At 45.9% G+C, this 16,736-nt stretch overlaps 2 protein-coding genes and 1 non-coding gene across 4 annotated transcripts; 2 read left to right on the top strand and 1 right to left on the bottom strand.

Moving 5' to 3' along the window:
* Positions 1-1,442: 1,442 nt before the first annotated feature.
* LOC111857162 (uncharacterized) lies at positions 1,443-5,852 on the top strand. 2 transcript variants are annotated; one of them, XR_011989851.1, is made up of 3 exons: positions 1,443-4,549; positions 4,655-5,087; positions 5,292-5,852. XR_011989851.1 is itself a non-coding variant. In XM_023837708.2 (2 exons), the coding sequence occupies exons 1-2, from the start codon at positions 4,295-4,297 to the stop codon at positions 5,012-5,014; spliced, it is 615 nt and encodes a 204-aa protein (XP_023693476.2). In that variant the 5' UTR covers positions 1,444-4,294; the 3' UTR covers positions 5,015-5,852. The 2 variants fall into 2 exon arrangements, 1 of the variants encoding a protein (XP_023693476.2); XM_023837708.2 differs by having other exon boundaries at positions 1,444-4,549; positions 4,655-5,852.
* Positions 5,439-5,510, bottom strand: trnaq-cug (transfer RNA glutamine (anticodon CUG)). Its single transcript has one exon. It is a non-coding gene; the product is annotated as a tRNA-Gln (tRNA).
* A 747-nt stretch (positions 5,853-6,599) lies between the features above and the next one.
* Positions 6,600-13,829, top strand: rabggta (Rab geranylgeranyltransferase subunit alpha). The gene is made up of 17 exons (XM_023837707.2): positions 6,600-6,715; positions 7,060-7,088; positions 7,262-7,372; positions 7,741-7,865; positions 8,085-8,272; positions 8,713-8,964; positions 9,061-9,144; positions 9,264-9,346; positions 9,530-9,625; positions 10,077-10,182; positions 10,343-10,394; positions 10,475-10,563; positions 10,980-11,068; positions 12,140-12,256; positions 12,356-12,469; positions 12,564-12,651; positions 13,297-13,829. The coding sequence occupies exons 2-17, from the start codon at positions 7,086-7,088 to the stop codon at positions 13,443-13,445; spliced, it is 1,746 nt and encodes a 581-aa protein (XP_023693475.1). The 5' UTR covers positions 6,600-6,715; positions 7,060-7,085; the 3' UTR covers positions 13,446-13,829.
* Positions 13,830-16,736: the final 2,907 nt, after the last annotated feature.

The raw sequence follows: 16,736 nt of genomic DNA on the forward strand, positions 1-16,736 counted from the left end.
ATCCGAGACCATGGTCCTCAGCCGGAAAAGGGTGGAATGCTCTCTCCGGGTCGGGGATGGGGTCCTCCCCCAAGTGGAGGAGTTTAAGTACCTCGGGGTCTTGTTCACGAGTGGGGGGACGATGGAGCGGGAGGTCGACAGGCGGATCAGTGCGGCATCCACAGTGATGCGGGCGCTGCATCGGTCTGTCATGGTGAAGAAGGAGCTGAGCCAAAAGGCAAAGCTCTCGATTTACCAGTCAATCTATGTTCCTACACTCACCTATGGTCACGAGCTGTGGATAGTGACCGAAAGAACGAGATCGCGATTGCAAGCGGCCGAAATGAGTTTTCTCCGCAGGGTGGCTGGGCTCTCCCTTAGAGATAGGGTGAGGAGCTCAGTCATTCGGGAGGGACTCAGAGTAGAGCCGCTGCTCCTCCGCATCGAGAGGAGCCAGATGAGGTAGCTCGGGCATCTGATTAGGATGCCTCCTGGACGCCTCCCTGGTGAGGTGTTCCAGGTGTGTCCCACTGGGAGGAGGCCCCGGGGAAGACCCAGGACACGCTGGAGAGACTATGTCTCTCGGCTGGCCTGGGAACGCCTCGGGATTCCCCCAGAGGAGCTGGATGACGTGGCCGGGGAGAGGGAAGTATGGGTTTCCCTGCTGAGACTGCTGCCCCCGCGACCTCGGATAAGCGGGAGAAAATGGATGGATGGATGGATATTCTTTTGAAGTAGCATCATCCGTTACCTGTGCTCTGTCCATTTTCCGTGGAACCCGTCATCATATCAGTAGTCAAACTTGTAGGCTGTGCTTCTGCAATCCCTGTGGAACTTATATTTCTAGTTGACATTAGTTCTGACTGTGATATTACACTGGAATTGAGACTGGTTGATGAGGATCCAACAGCTTCCTTTTGCGTGGTTGGCTTTCCTGTAATCGTGACGGTGTTGGTCAAAGGCTGTGAAGTCAAGTTATCAGTAAAATTGACTGCAGTCACACCCACACTCTCTGTTTTCGCAGTCGTTGTGTTTCCTGGAAAGGTCTTTTCAGTACTTGTGGAACTGATGAATTCAGGTTTTGAGTTCTCAGCCGCATTTGTTTGGGTAGATGAGATTATTAATGTAGTACTAATGCTACTGGATGAAGTTCCATTTGCGGGCTGTGTTGTAGAATTTTTTGTTGTAGTGAGAGAGCTTGTAGTTGTCACTGCTGTGGTTTTTCAGTATGAAAGAACAAGTTATTCTAAAGATTTTTAGCATCCTATATTAACCAGAATTCAGTGTTTGTTTATTCTTAGACATATTTCATTGCCTATCTATAATTTTGGAAAAAAAGAGGAATAATTCAGTTCAGTCTTGTTTTGATTTCAGTGTGATTTGATTATTTTAAAGTAACTGAGCATTGGTTTCATACTTACTTTCCAAAAACAATAGAAATATATTTTCTTATAATAATTCATTTTAATGTGAAACGTAATGTTACACCCAAAGATATTTCAGAATTTCATATTTAGTTTTTTGTGCATTGGTACAGATACAAATTTTCGCCCCACTGACAAAATGCCACCTTTAATTATTATTATTAATACTACTACTACTACTACTACTAATAATAATAATAATAATAATAGTAATTCCGTAACTACCTTTCCCCAGATACAGAAGCAGGATGAGTAGGACAGTCCCGTCCATTTTGGACCTACAGAAATCAAACAAGAAACCTTTATACTACATTTAATATCATATACATGACGATCATGTATGTGCGGGATCTGCGATATTAGCTGTCATATCTGTAAGTCATTGGACTGTGACTTTTTCAGAACACTCGTTCGAACATGTCGTGAAAAATTGATATTCGAACTACAATTAATTTTAAAGTGTCTCTGTAACCCTAAGCCCATTAGATCGTTTGTCGTAATTTTGTTTGCTGTCTGTGGAGCTCCTAAAAGCCCTGGGTGGGAAAATACTTTTTTGAAATTGTTTTGCGTTCCCTCGCAGTACTTTTGCGATACCACTACAATTGCCCTCATGTTATTTGCAGCTTGACGGCAAAGATCAATAAACATACACACATACTACAGACATGTCCTGTAAAGTGTGATTTTAGCATTAAACTATGGGGGGCAATGTACACCATTTAACTTAAGTATCGTGTGTTTTTATATTTAAGCCTATATACCATGACACCGCAGTAAAGTTAACTGAACATTCAGATTTCCGGCTGTAATATATTTAAACAAAAGCAAGCAACACTCATTGGTTTTCCAGATTTCTTTACGAGCGAACTTTAATTAATATTTCAATTTTTGTGTGCACTTCTCGTTCAATAGCCCAGCTGTCTCGTTTACAGTCACTGGCAGTGCGATTATTAATAAATACGTATAAAACACATAATATTAAAATTACATGTTGTGCATTGCCCCCCATAGTTTAATGCTTAAAGCACACATAACTGGATATGCCTGTATATGTCTATATGCAAAAGTATTGCGAGAGAACTATTTCGAAAAATATTTTCCCACCCCGACCTGTTAGGGGCTCCGTACGAATGTGACTTTGTACGGGCTGTTAATAAAATACTGAAAAGAAAAGTAACACCTTACATATCCACACGACTCATTCTAAATATGTAAAAACGCGAAATGTTTAAAAATAGCTAAACTGACCTTACCTCTTAAAGGTAACAAAAATGCCGCTTTTTCCTCTGTTTAGCTAATAGCTCCTTTACACTGACAAACTAATGACTGTTTTCTTGCGGCTGTCTTTTATCTTTACTTACGCAAATCAATTTTACGTAGCGGACTTATTTACATGTGAGACAACTGGCAGCCTGTTCACCTTCATGAGACATTTGGGTTACTCTTTTTTCTATTTGACTAAGCAGCATAAATTGAATTTTCCATTTTAAGGTGTGGAAGGTGTGGAATTTACACCTTTATTTGTGATTGTTAATCATTACATCAAAATAAGATCTTGTACCATTAAACAGTTTGAATTAAACGTGACAGTGTTATTTAGAGGATATGAAGGTTTTGGACTCTTTGATGACTAACATGAGTAACATGATTTGGGATTAATCTTTTTAATCTCCCCACCTCCTGATCAGCAACTGATTCTAAATCCATCATGAAAAGTTTATTTTTTAACTCCTACAAGACCAAAAGATTATTCATGCAACATTAAGTATGTTTGCTTCTTTGAATTTTACTTTGACTATATCAAACCATAAGCATAGTCATTATAGGAACTAATTACTTACATTTTCCTACAAGGATTATATAATTAATGGTGTTTGAATCAATTAGCTTCTGAATTAATTGTTATATATAAGAACATGCCTTTTGTTAATTGCAAAGTTAGCATTAGCATTTTAAAGACATCTATTGACATGTCAGTGGATGAGTTCATGTTGAATGAGGCACACTTCCATTGTTGTGGGAACACGGGGAGCTCATTCAATGGGCAGAGTGTGGGAAAGCTGTAGAGAGCAGGATCTCACATTCAGGCATCCAGGATGGCCGATAGCCGATCAGCCTGCAAAAACGGCTCCCCAGCAGATGGTCAGTGGCGTAGGGCTGCTATGGCGCTAATGGCTCATGATAACCCTAAATGAAGACTGAGTCACCCTGCAGAAACAAGAGTGGAAAACTCTGTATAAGTTAATCTTAAGAAGCACCGGTGCCTTACGTGATATTCAATGGGGAAAAAATCATTTTAAATATGAACATTTCAATATTAAAATGTGCATGCAAACTACTATTCCTCAAAAAGAACGTGTAAACAGAACTGGCGTGACAGCTAGTGAAGCACACAAAATTCCCCTGAAATTTGTGCTTCACTTTGCTTAATCCATATGTTTCGCCAGTGTTTGGGTCACTGGGTTAGGACACCTATAAACAGAAGGTTGCTGGGTCCAATCCTATGGCGGGCAGAGAGGTGTCACTGTTGTGCCCCTGAGCACGGCCCTTAGGCCCGTAATTGGCTGTGCCTGGTTTCTCAATTGTGTATCACTATGGATGAAAGCATCTGTAGAATTAGTAAATATATGAAGCATATAATGTGTAAGTCTCATGTTTAACTGTATACTAACATATACAGATAGTACTTTAAAACACAAGCAATTACAACGGAATTCAGTGCTTTAATTTTAGCATCAAAGAGGTGCAAGAACCATGTGTTAAGGAGCACGTGCCCGGTTAGCATCAGAATACCCCCATCAGAGGACAGATCAGCTCTCTTTACAGAGTGACCCCCTGCCCACTTCCACACAAAGCACTGAGAGCCCCCCCCCTCCATCTGCTCCCCCGAGATGCCCCCATTGCCCACCAGCAGGCAGGACCTCAATGGGCGTGTGACAGATGCTGAACTCACCCATTGGCTGCTCAGTGTGGGAAACTCCAGCAAGCCTGATCCCCACACATTCTCATGGAGATCTGAGGGTATAAATAGGAGCTCCGAAGAGGTCGGATTCACTCCTCTCAGGGGTCCCTGCACCTCAGTCAAGGCTCCTACAGTCCCAGCAGCAATGACATCTTCTAAGGAGCACCTCGCGGTGGCGGACAAGGTAACCTGAGTGCATGATCTTATAAAAATGACTGATAATCAAACAGCTCCACCTCTACCCTGTTACAGAGGACGGGTGTTAACATCTCTGCTCTTTTCATTGAAGCTGAGGAAACACATTGTGGAGAGCTGCGCAGAGATCCCATCAGCAGCAGCATGGAGCAGCTTCAGCCAGCAGCCCGACTCCCGGCAGGAGAAGCCCGACGTCCTGGAGATGATGGTTCGCTTCCTGATATGGCATCTTCAGCAGCGATCTGTGAGAAGATCGAGCTTCACGGTGGCTGTCAGTGAGGGTTACTCCAGCTGTATCCAGGAGGTTAAGAACCTTCTGTCACAGGATGAACGACAGACAGAGGGGCAGAAGAACCTGCTGAGCCACCTACAGTCTGCAGGCTTCATCTTACGACGGGCAGAATCAGACAGTCCTAAGTCAGATGGACTTTCCACCTTGCAGCTCTCAATGTAAAGAGAGAAATGTGTTAAACGGCGCCCCCTGGCGGCCTTTGCGTCTATCAGGTTGAGCTGAAAATGTCAGCTTGGTTAGTAATTCTTTGCAAGAAATATTATCATTCTTCTGCAAGTGCATGAGATTTTAAATACTGACCTCAATATTAAATATTTTTCTGAAGAATTATTATGATGTGTATTCAGGAAACATATTTCCCATGGAAAGAATATATGTCTTGAGTTTGAATGTAATAATAGAAGTTGTTTTTACGCCTCCCTCAACTTGCTCCTTGTAGAGTAAGCTGTCCGCGAAAGGCAGCCACCTGTAGCGGCGCCCAGGGAGCTGGGGGTTAAGGGTCTTGCTCAAGGACCCACAGACGTGTGGAGGCTGAGTTTGAACCGGCGACCTTGTGACGGCTTAGCCACACGCTGCCCCAATATGCAGGTTCCACCGAGATTTGAACTCAGATCGCTGGATTCAGAGTCCAGAGTGCTAACCATTACACCATGGAACCGAGGACGGGAGTCCTCCCTATGTTCGCGCTGGAACCCGGGATCGATCGGGATTGAATGTGACAATAAAGGTCATGTTTCGACTGTGTTAGATCATTTGATCATTATGAAGAAATAGTCACCTTTTGCAAAGGTGTTTTCGTATATCATTCAAAAACATAATTTTTTTTTGTTAAAATGTTCAGATTAATTTTTTAATCGATGTTTATGTTAAAATTGTATCTGTAATTGTATTACGCTTTCAGTGCGGTTATTTTTCATAACCTTTGAATTATTCTGTTCTTACTGAGAATTCTTACTTCTGTGTGAGTTTGTGTCTTTATAAAGACATTTACTAACATTCATTCCAAACTCTTCTGACTCCTTCCTTATGACCCTGAGATGTCTTGGTAGTTAGTGACGGATGGAGTTTTGCAGGTTTCATTGCAGAAATCAGTGAAGTGTTATTTAACCTACATCCAGCCATTCTCTGTACTGCTTTTCGGGTATAAATTGTGCAGTGAGCTTAGAGACTGTGCTCAGAAATGGAGAATAAAAGAACGAAATGCCAGTTTAAGAGAGCCACGCAAACATGGGGAGGATATACAAGCCCCCCACATACAGATCCCATGTGGGAATCGAACCCACAGCCCCCAAAGGTGTAAGCCTATAGCGCTGCCAACCACGTCACCCAGGTCTCGTTTACTTACCTACAATTATACATACACTATCAGCATAAAATCAATGGATAGCGAAGTACATATGCAGCTTTCAATTGTTTTAATTGGGATTATTCATGTTTTAGTAATATGTCAAATAGTGAAACTGTATACTGTATATGTGTGCCTTTGTAAATTATATATATATCAAGGAATTGAAAAAATTAATCTAGTTGAAGTCATGGTGATTATAGAACAAAAAATAGCCTTTAAAATGGTTAGACAGAGGCGATTAAATACACCGCCAGACATATACTTCGGCATTTAGCACAAACGAACTGCAATAGTAAGCAGCCAACCAAGCGCACATCGTGCTACAGTGCCATCTGCGGCTAATACCGGTACTGTCAACGTTCGCTGAAGCGTGACGCCATTCACAAGTGTCGGAAGCAACCTTGGCAACGTCATCAGTAAGGGACGTTGACAGTGACATCCAGTCGAGGCATTCGTTCTGTAGAAACGGATAGGAAAGCTGGTGAAGATCTTTGTTAATAACGAACAGCTGCTCGGTAAGTACCAGCTGCCGATATGCTGGTTTTCGCTTTCGCTTTGTGTTGTTACTACTGAGGTACGCATCTTGCATCCTTCCAGGACGTTTAATATGGAAACGATTAAATGTTAAATGAAGTAGTTACAAAAAAAAAATATTCCAATATTTTGTTTAGAAGATCAAGTATCTGTAAGTGTTATTTATTGCCACATATTATTTTTCACGTCTGTGTATTTTGGCTGAGGTGTGCGGGATGATCTAAAAGCGCGTTCGCGTGTGTTGGGTGTGTGCGCGCTTGGCGTTGCCCACAGTAAAAGATCGCGTGTTGTTTTTTAACGTATCCGCTGTTTATCGCATTCCTAGGTTTGGAGTCATTGTAGCTGATAGTGATGGTAAGTTTTTTTCCCCATTAGCTCTGACTTAAGGGTTTTTTTTGCATTCCTCTGACTGGTGTAAAGCCCACACGCCTTATTTACTGTGCCAGTTATTTGCTCTAGAAGGTTAGTGACAGTTATTTATTGGATGCTATTAAAGGCTCTAACTGGGCTTGTTCCCGTGGTCGTAGCATGGGCGAGTGAAGCTGAAATCCACTGCCCAGCAGGAGGAGGAGAAGAGAAAGGAAAAAGAGAAAAAGTTAAAGATCTACTTGACTACCAGAGATGCCTGTTTCAACAAGGTGAACCCACCCACCCACCAAATAAGCCATAACGCGCGGCTCAGCAAATCCCTACCACCACTGCCAGAGACTTTTATTGCTCAGTCCCTGCGATATTTGGATTCCCGAATTACCTTTAATGATTTTTGCAAACGAAGTGACCTTGTGGCTGAATTATGAAGCCCAACTTGGTCGCACTAAGTTCCATTCTTAGAGGTTATTTGTTAACAAAAAATGGACTTACTGATTTTATAAGCTCTCTCCAAAGTTATATACAGTAGTGTGAATTTCTGTATTCCCTGCTTCGCACAGCCTTTACGTATTTTAGGAGATGCATGGTAATGTGCTTCAGTTGAGTTACTTCTGGCTCGCTTCTCTCTCTTTGACAGAGAAAGGAGGGCGTTTTAGATGAAGAGGCCCTGCAGTTATCTCAGCAACTGCTAGCCTCGAACCCAGACTTTGCTACATTATGGAACTACCGGAGAGAGATCCTGTTGTACCTGGAGACTGTGCGGTGAGTGAGTGTGCACTACATTTCCCATGATGCACCAGTGCCTCACTTTCACCACAGGAGATTTCCAGGCGTGGGAAAGTCAGCTTGTAAATGTCCCGGGGCCAGGGTGAAGTCAAGTTACCAGCCAGTTCAATAAATTCTGTTTGTTTCTTTCTTTCTTTATTATAAATTTTAAACGTCATTATGAATTGGCCACTTTTCTTACTTGCCCTGCACCAGCTCGGAAGATGAAGTACAGCGTCTGTACGAAGAAGAACTCAACTTCCTGGAGACCTGCTTGAAGATGAACCCGAAGTCCTACGGCAGTTGGCACCACCGGGGTTGGGTCTCGTCCCGCCTGCCCCGACCAGATTGGGCCAGGGAGCTGGGCCTCTGTGACCGCTACCTGTACCATGATGACAGGAACTGTGAGCAATGGGACAATGTGTGTGATTGGGGGGGGGGATGTAACTAAAACCTCCACACGCTCATATGGAGATATCGGGTCTAAAGGGTGTGTCTGTCTGTCTGTGTCTGTCTGGCCTAATTGTTTTTTGTGTACTTTTGGTAATTGAGTACTAATGTGCATGCCGTTCTCTCAAACCACCGCTTAACTTACTTACCACTGGGTGTGGAATGCGGTGACAGCGTGAACATTCCGGAAAAACTGAAATGCCCGATGGAAGTGATGCGAAGGCGGGGTCACTGTGCGAACTCCCAGCATGCTTTGTAGGCTGACCAGCAGACCCCTGATGTAAAGCACAGCCTCAGCTGTTCACAAGCCCCCACTGTGTCTTTTTATACTGCCCCACTTCACGTTGATTGAGTGATTTCTTCACCAATCACTTCCCACCCAACCCACATCCAGTTCACTGTTGGGACTATCGCCGCCTAGTGGTGAAGATGTCGGGCGTGCCCATCGAGCAGGAACTGCAATTCACCGACCGCCTCATCGGCTCCAACTTCTCCAACTACTCGAGCTGGCATTACCGAAGCACGCTGCTGCCCCTGCTGGCCCCCGGCTCCGCGGAGTCGTCCTCCCCACAGAGGGAGTGCTCCTCCCCCACCTCCTCCCCGCAGATGCACTCCCACCGCGTCTGCGAGGAGCGCCTCCTCAAAGGTACATAAATAAATGTAAACGGTAGAGACGGCAGCGGTTTGGTGATGCATTCTGGGATTGCTCCATGTCACGTCTCTGGCTGTCTGTGCCCGGCAGAGTACGAACTCGTGCAGAACGCCTTCTTCACCGACCCCAACGACCAGAGCGCCTGGTTCTATTACCGCTGGCTTCTGGGCAGAGGTGAGCCCGGCTCGGTTGCACGAGAGCGCCGCCCCAGTGGCCGGTTTACACTGTTGCTTCCTGGGGCGGTTTCTGAGCTCCCGATTTCCCCCATTAATGCACCCTCCCCCTCTCCCCAGCGGAGCGTGAGGAGATGATCAGTTGCGTGTACGTCAGCCGCGAGGGAGAGAGAGTTGTCGTCGCATTCTCCCGCCCCGTCAACGTGAGTGCCCCCTCCCCCTTTCACTCGTCTCTCCCTTCTGTCTCTCTATTTCTATACTGCAGCTTGTCTCCTGTGCTTCTCCCCCATTTCTACTTCCTGTTCCCTCCATTCCTCTATATCAGTTGCCCTCACCTGCCCCTTTGCATCTCTTGGTGTCACTGATGCACCCCCTCTCCCCCACAGGCCCTGAGTGTGGGGTTCTTGCTGGTGGTGGATGGCCAGCCCCTGCAGGTCGACTGGAGAAGTGCGCACTCCTGCGTCCGCCATAGCCCCGTCTGGGTATCCTTTCAGCCGGGGTCAGAGGTCAAGTGTGAAGGTCATCGAAGATCATGTTTCATTTTATATAGCTGCTGCTTTGCATACCTACAGATTAAGTAGATGCGTTTAAGTTCTTCTTGATTTAAGGTCTTAGATAATCAGCGATACTTAGGCAGTTGAGCCCTTGGATGAAACACAGGTGTTGTCTGAAAGGTGGCGGCTGTTTTCTCCGCACGGGACCATCTGATAAGGGCGAATTTCGAGACCATCGGTATTCGTGCGCCGCCCACACATTCCTGACTGGCTGCCAACTTTCCTTTTGTTGCCTGTGATCTTCTGCCCAAATGTTTTTGTCTGCTGCCAGCATGAGGGGAGGGGGGGGAGTCTAACATGGCCCCCGTTTTAGCAGCGTTTTATTATCTCGGGATGTGGTGAATCCCTCACTATCGTTCTTTAACGGCGAGGCCCTCAGATCTGTGAGTTACCTCCAGGGACCATCAGTGACACCAGTAATGAACACAACTTGACCGTGACCTGGACCGAGAAGCGAACCCACAGAGACTGCGCTCTGTACTCTGGTAACGTTCAGCGTCTCTGTGCGTCCCTGTGCGTCCCTGTGCGTCCCTGTGCGTCCCTGTGCGTCTCTGTGCGTCTCTGTGCGTCTCTGTGTTTTGAGGCATCCGCTGCTCTGTAGAGCCCCTTTGGCAGGCTGCTTACAGCGCCTCTCTCTGGCGACAGGCCGCGCTGAAAGCTGGTGCCGGGACTCCGCCACTGACCTGGAGCTTTTCAGGTACGGGGTGAGATGGGGGGGGGGGGGGTGCTGTTTACCGCTAATGCTAATCAATGCCATTATGCCTGCCCCCCTTGCAGGAGCGAGCTGTCTGTGGAAAAGTCATCAGTGTTGCAGTCTGAGCTGCAGTCCTGCACTCAGTTGCTGGAACTGGAGCCACAAAACAAGTGTGAGTCACTGTTAAGAGTCTGTCTGCCTTTCGGTGTGTCTGCATGTCTGTTTTTCTGTCTGTGTGCCTACCTGTCTCTCTGCATGCCTGTCTGCGTGCGTGCCTGTCTCTCTGCGTGCCTATCTGCATGCCTGTCTCTGCGTGCCTGTCTCTCTGCCTGCCTGTCTGCGTGCCTGTCTCCCTGTCTGCGTGCCTGTCTCTCCGTGCCTGTCTGTCTGCGTGCCTGTCTGTGTGCCTGTCTCTCCGTGCCTGTCTGCTTGTCTCTGTCTCCCTGCCTTGTCTGTCTGCTTGTCTCTGTCTCTCTGCCTTGTCTGCCTGTCTGTCTGCTCGTCTCTGTCTCCCTGCCTTGTCTGTGTCCGCCTGTCTGTCCGTTATTCGTCTATCATGTCCCAGTTTACTCCCCCTCCTGACTGCAGGGTGCCTCTTGACCATCATTCTCCTAATGAGAGCTTTGGACCCCCTGGCTTATGAGAAAGAGACCCTGGCTCACTTCCAGATCCTCAAGGTATTGCCTGCACCATTAACACCCCCCCCCCCATACACACACACACAGAGGCCCTGCCCACCTTCATGCTGCACACAGTATTTTCCACCGCACGCATCTGATCACTTCACACCCTCCTTCCCCTGCTGTTGTCTGTCTGGCACACACCAGCGGAAACCTTCACCTAGTTTCTGTGGTAAGACATGGGCGCAGTAACACGTTGCGGTCAGGGTGGTGCCAACACAAGGCCCTGGGGCGGGTAGAGGGCGGCATGGTTTGTGCTCCAGCAGAATCAGGCCTGATTCTGGGGGTGTGATTCCCTGCGCTTTGGGAGTGCAGTGCATACTGCCCTGCTGATATAGTCAGCAGCTTTATCGCAATACAAAATGCGCAAGACTGAGTATTATAATAGCGGAGTAGGGCGGCTGACTGGTGCGGCACAGACTGTGGTGTGTAGTTCAGCATGTTGGGACGCTGTCCCTGTGATCGGAAGGTTGCAAGTTCCAATCTCAGGGTCGACAGGGTGAGCATGGCCCTTAACTTCCAGTTGTTCCAGGGGTAGTCTGGTTCTGCTCTCTCTCTCTCTCTGCATCGGCTTCAGATAAAAGTGTCTTTTTCATCTCCCACATGAAAGGCAACCACCCCGAGCAGAAACCCATCACGTAGCGCTTATAGAAGCTTCTTGGACCGAGAGCACTGATGTTGACTTGAAAACGGAGCATTTGCATGCCGAGCAGCATCAGTGTTTGGGCTTGGCGTGCAGTGGGTAATTTTCTGTTCCCTTTTTTTTTCTGTGACAAAGGTCTGTGCTGTGCTTGTATGTAAGTGCAGAAACCACAGTGCCCCCCCCCCCCCCTCCAGCCCTCACTGAACCTAGAATTAGCCCAGAGTTCACCGCAGCCACACATCACTTCTATGGTTTTTTTCTGCAGATATTGATTTGGATCAGTGAGGCTCTGTATGTACACACAGAAGCTGCAGTAGCATTAACACAGGAAGTACACACCCACACACACACACACCGACCCACACACACCCACATACACAGACTGTCATTTGTCACGGGATATTTACAGCCCCGTCTTTCTCCAGGAAGTCGACTCAATGCGCAGCTCATATTACAGTGACCTTTGCAGCAAGTTCATGATAGAGAACACCATTCTCAAGATGGAATACGCCGAGGTCAGGGTCTTCAGCCTCTGTGACAAGGTCAGCCATCTTTGTTTGTGTGTAGGGGGGGTGTGTGTATGCTTTATCCCCCATTGGCCCCCCATTATGTACAGTAAACTAAACCTTACTCTGCGTCAGAGCCTGTCAACCCTGTGCCACCTGGACCAGCTGCTATTGGTCACCCACATCAACCTGTCATCCAATCAGCTGCTGAGGCTGCCTCCTCAGTTTGCTATGCTGCAGTGTCTCGAGGTAGCAGCCGACCTCCTTAATGTGTCTCCGCGGATGTTTGGATGAGAACTCAGTCCCTCTTGCAATTTCCACGGCCTCCCTCCGTCTCTCTCAGGTCCTGCAAGCCGACAACAACATCATCGAAGACCTGGAAGGACTACGCCACCTACCCAGATTGGAAGAGGTGTCGCTGAGGAATAACCGTATCCTTCGATGCCCCCCTAACCCCCACCCAGAACTGGCTACAGTCTGCCCACACGGTTCTCTTTGCCCAACTTATCTGTGGACTGATTTGTTCTGTGTAAATTGGGCTTTTGAAGTCGAAATCTTCATGTCTGACATCTAATTGACCAATGAAAAGATGTTTTACGTCATCTCTCTAGTAGGGTTGCTTGTATGGATTACTTCATATTGCTACGAACAACTAATTTAACAAATTAACATTGATAGACAGCTAGTTAACTAACATCATTGCTGATTGTGACTATAAAGTGAGATTAGTTTAGACACTGGTGTATTTGTCTCTATGACAACAATCCACATTAGTCCATTTAACACGTAATACTGTTCATTGACGGCTGTGCGAAGGTAAGTTTGTATTTAAGGTGCTCCGGGTGTCTTATTTTATTTTGAGTTAATTTTGTAAAGTCGTTTACAAAAAAAGAAAATCTGCTTTTTTCACATTCCTGAAATACTGGATTTTTGGAGATGCGTGTCTCTCATTGGAGAGCGACAGCGTGCACTGCAGTAATATATTAGTAACCTTTTCCTTTGTAAGACTCGCCGTATCTCATGCAGTCACTCTGATGCTTTTTCCGAGTTACGGGCAGCTTCCTTGACTCCAGCAGGTCTCTCTCGCCTTTCGGACCTGCGGCCGCTGACCACGTGTCCCAAGCTGACCCGCCTCGATCTCCGCGGCAACCCCATCGCCCAGGCCACCAGCATCCGGTCTGAGCTGGCTGACATGTTGCCATCGGCCACCGACCTTCTGCTCTGAGAGAGAGAGGACACTGACCTTCACACTTAGACATGGGGGGGTGGGGGTGTTTTTAGATGTATATGTGCTGTGGCCTCGTCTGCTTGCCCACTCAGTAAAGGTGGGGAATCCTCAGGCTTTGTGTATGATGACGTCACCGGACCTGCTTGTAATCCCAGTCCAGAGCTGCATGTTTCCTCCTTGCAGAAAGGGGGCGCATCGCTTTCATGTCTGTGTATGTTTTCCTTCACTTTCATGTAATGTGCAACATATGAACCACTGAGGTATTACTGCCCCACCTGCCCCCATCTTGTGCAAGGAGTCTGAGGGTAGAGGGTGTGGGGGAATCTGAAGGAAGATACCACTAAGATTACATTGTATCAATAAACCAAATGTTTTATTACATCTTTGCATCTCAGGTCATTGTTGGTGTTTGTTGTTTTTTACACTACTTTGCACTGGCTGTAATTGCGGTGCCTGGCCAGCAGAGGGCAGCCAGGGGGCTTGTCTTGTCCTGGAAAGCCGTCTTTTTTTTTTTTTTTTGCTTGTTTTGACGGATTGCAAGGGTTGCAGGTTTTGATGTTTTGCAATATGCCGTAGCTCCACTCCTCTGCCACCTTTTCTCCTCCTGTTTGTCCTGTTTGTCTCATGCCATTGAGACTTTATTGAGCCTACCAGACAATTTGTGGAAGGTCACGCAGTGTGTGCACAACTCTAACCCTAGATTTTGTTCTCATTGAGTGATTGACCCTGAAGAACAATGACAAAATGGTATTCTGATGTATCACTTGATTGTGTGTAAAGTAAAGGGGGGTGGGGTACAAAGTAATTTTTGTTTTTTCTTTCCTACGTAACCCCATAAAAATCTCCAGTCACACAGAAATACAGTATATTTAATTTCCGGATTAAACCTGGATTTTCAACTCAAGTTGGCAGTCCAGATACAGCGACTTTGCTCTTGCAAAATCTCAAGCAGCTACTTGGAGACTAATGAAAAAATAAATGTTCCATTTTGGGAGTAGATTCTTTATATTCACCTTAATAAGCAATTGCTTGTTTCGAGCGCTGGGTATCTACAGCTATGTATAATCCATGTTTTAATTGAATAAGTAAATGATATTTAAAATGATAAAAGTGAAACATTGGCTCTGATTTTCAGCTTTTATGGGCATTCCAGTTGTTGTCTCACCACTTCTGTTATGGCTAAAGAACTACATGTTTGATCTTCAGAGTCAGAATCAAAATCGCTATATTTGGCATGTACAAAAAAATACAAGGAATTTGTTTTGGTGGAAGCGCGGGTATACAATTGATAAATAAATGCACAAATATGCAGATACACAAAACTATAATTGAAATAAATGCAGAGATAGAGATGGGGAATAATAAGGTGTGCTATAAATAAATAAACAGACATGGTTTTAGAGTCATAGAAAAACACGCCTTAAAAACAATAAAAGTAAAAAGGATCACGCCTGCTCCATTAATCCCATAGACGAAGTATTTCTATGGGTGTCAAACTGAATCACACGTTATGGGAGGGGAAGGACTTATTGAGCCCAATAATTCATGCGCTTGGGTGAGGGATGGGGTGAGTGAAGCAAACAAACAGCCATTTCAGCATCAACCCAGCAGGACACACAGGAAAACAAAGCAGGTATCTGGGTTTGGGAAACTTAAAGTAGCATGGATGTGGGTGCAAGAGGAGGAAATGGGACTCGATCTTTGGGGATGATTGGAGATGACATGGGGAACATGCACCAAAGGAGTGATGTTTTATGTCTGCCGCTGGGTCTCCGATCCCCCCCCTTTATTTTAGGCTTTACTCTCCCTGGACTCTATAGCTGTTGCATATTATTACACGATACGCCCTTCATGTTTACTGCAACTTATTGCTCCTTGCTTAGATAAGACTTCGCAATTAAAGGGATCTACCATTAAACAGGCATCAAATCACACATAGGCACCCAGTAATATGAATGATAAAAATTAAGTGTTAGTTCGATGGTTTCACAAGAACCACTAATCACTGGTAACCAGGTGCTACTGGTGTTTGCCAAATAACATAAGTATCTTTCGAAGGCCTGGTACTGTTCGTCAGAGGGGGGATTTTGACTGCATGGAAACAGTAAGGAAGGAATGGTGGCTATAGGTGTGTCAGGGATGAGTGACGCAGACAGGAGCCGCCGAATTGTTGGATAAGAGGCGGCGGTAATGATGCCACCAAACAAGCTAAAGTGTTATGGATGTATGGGTGGGGAGTGGGGGTGCATAGGTACACAGAAGCTCCAAGAGATAATTACACAGGCTTGTGTTGGGACAGGACTGGTGAGAACCCACACATACCCTGAAGTATACACATATAACGTAAATTGTCATCACTGAGTACAAAGTTGCTAAGCGTTCAAGTTGAAACAGTCGGCGATTATAGTGATTAACCTCGTGAGTCACTGAAGAGGTATGTGCCAGTTATCTGTGCTGGATTTCAGTATATAGCTCCTTACGTACTCTGATTAACGGCGGATGGAGTACATGAGGTGCCGTTCTGTGATTTGTGATTGTCAAGGCTGCTAATCACCCGCATGGATGTGTGAGAAAGAGGATCCAGTGGTTCCAGTGGTGTTTGCTTATTGTCGCTGAGGAGGGCATTGGGCCTGGGGGGCTAACGCACAGAAGCTGCAGGACTTACCAGGGGTGAATGTCATCAGGGGGTCAGGAGGGTCAGGAGGGTGAGAACAGGCGGGCAGGAAGTCCCATTACAGATGGAGCTTTTACTATGGTGCGAGAGTCAGACCCCCCAGTGTGACACAGGTTAAGCTATAACTGCCTCTTCCTGCCCCATTGTGACTGAGCTGTCGCTGACCCAATGTTAGCAAACGGGGCAATTGTAGACCACGGTGAAAAGCAAGAAATAATTATATCTTTCAACCACAGGACAGTAGATCAACATGGAGGCCAAGCCACCTGCCAATCAAAGCAGGCACCCCCCCCCCCCCCACCCCACCCCGCCAAAATCATAATCAGAAATTATTGCATTTTCTTTAAATGTAGACGGTTTATTCTGGATTTTGGGGGATTTCTCCATTTTGTTGATAACTCATCTCCAGCATACATTTATGTAATCTTACACCAGGAGAGCAATGATATGTTTCATTAAGTAGTATTAACTGCCCATGTACTATTTAATACGCAAATAAATAAATTACATTGGCTCAACAAGAATTACATTCATGTGGCTTCTGTCCTTTTACTTGCCATTATTATGCTGCCCTTGACATCAGCAGGTACTGTCACTTGCTCAAGACCTCCTGA

Source organism: Paramormyrops kingsleyae, chromosome 4 (genome assembly GCF_048594095.1).
Source record: "Paramormyrops kingsleyae isolate MSU_618 chromosome 4, PKINGS_0.4, whole genome shotgun sequence".
Taxonomy (NCBI): Eukaryota; Metazoa; Chordata; class Actinopteri; order Osteoglossiformes; family Mormyridae; genus Paramormyrops; species Paramormyrops kingsleyae.

Coding starts and splice junctions, on each gene's coding strand:
- LOC111857162 (XM_023837708.2), top strand. CDS start 4,295: ATGCCCCCATTGCCCACCAGCAGGCAGGACCTCAATGGGCGTGTGACA. Junction 4,550..4,654: donor ACCTCGCGGTGGCGGACAAG/GTAACCTGAGTG, acceptor TTTTCATTGAAG/CTGAGGAAACACATTGTGGA.
- rabggta (XM_023837707.2), top strand. Junction 9,347..9,529: donor CATTCTCCCGCCCCGTCAAC/GTGAGTGCCCCC, acceptor TCTCCCCCACAG/GCCCTGAGTGTGGGGTTCTT. Junction 9,626..10,076: donor TCCGCCATAGCCCCGTCTGG/GTATCCTTTCAG, acceptor CGAGGCCCTCAG/ATCTGTGAGTTACCTCCAGG.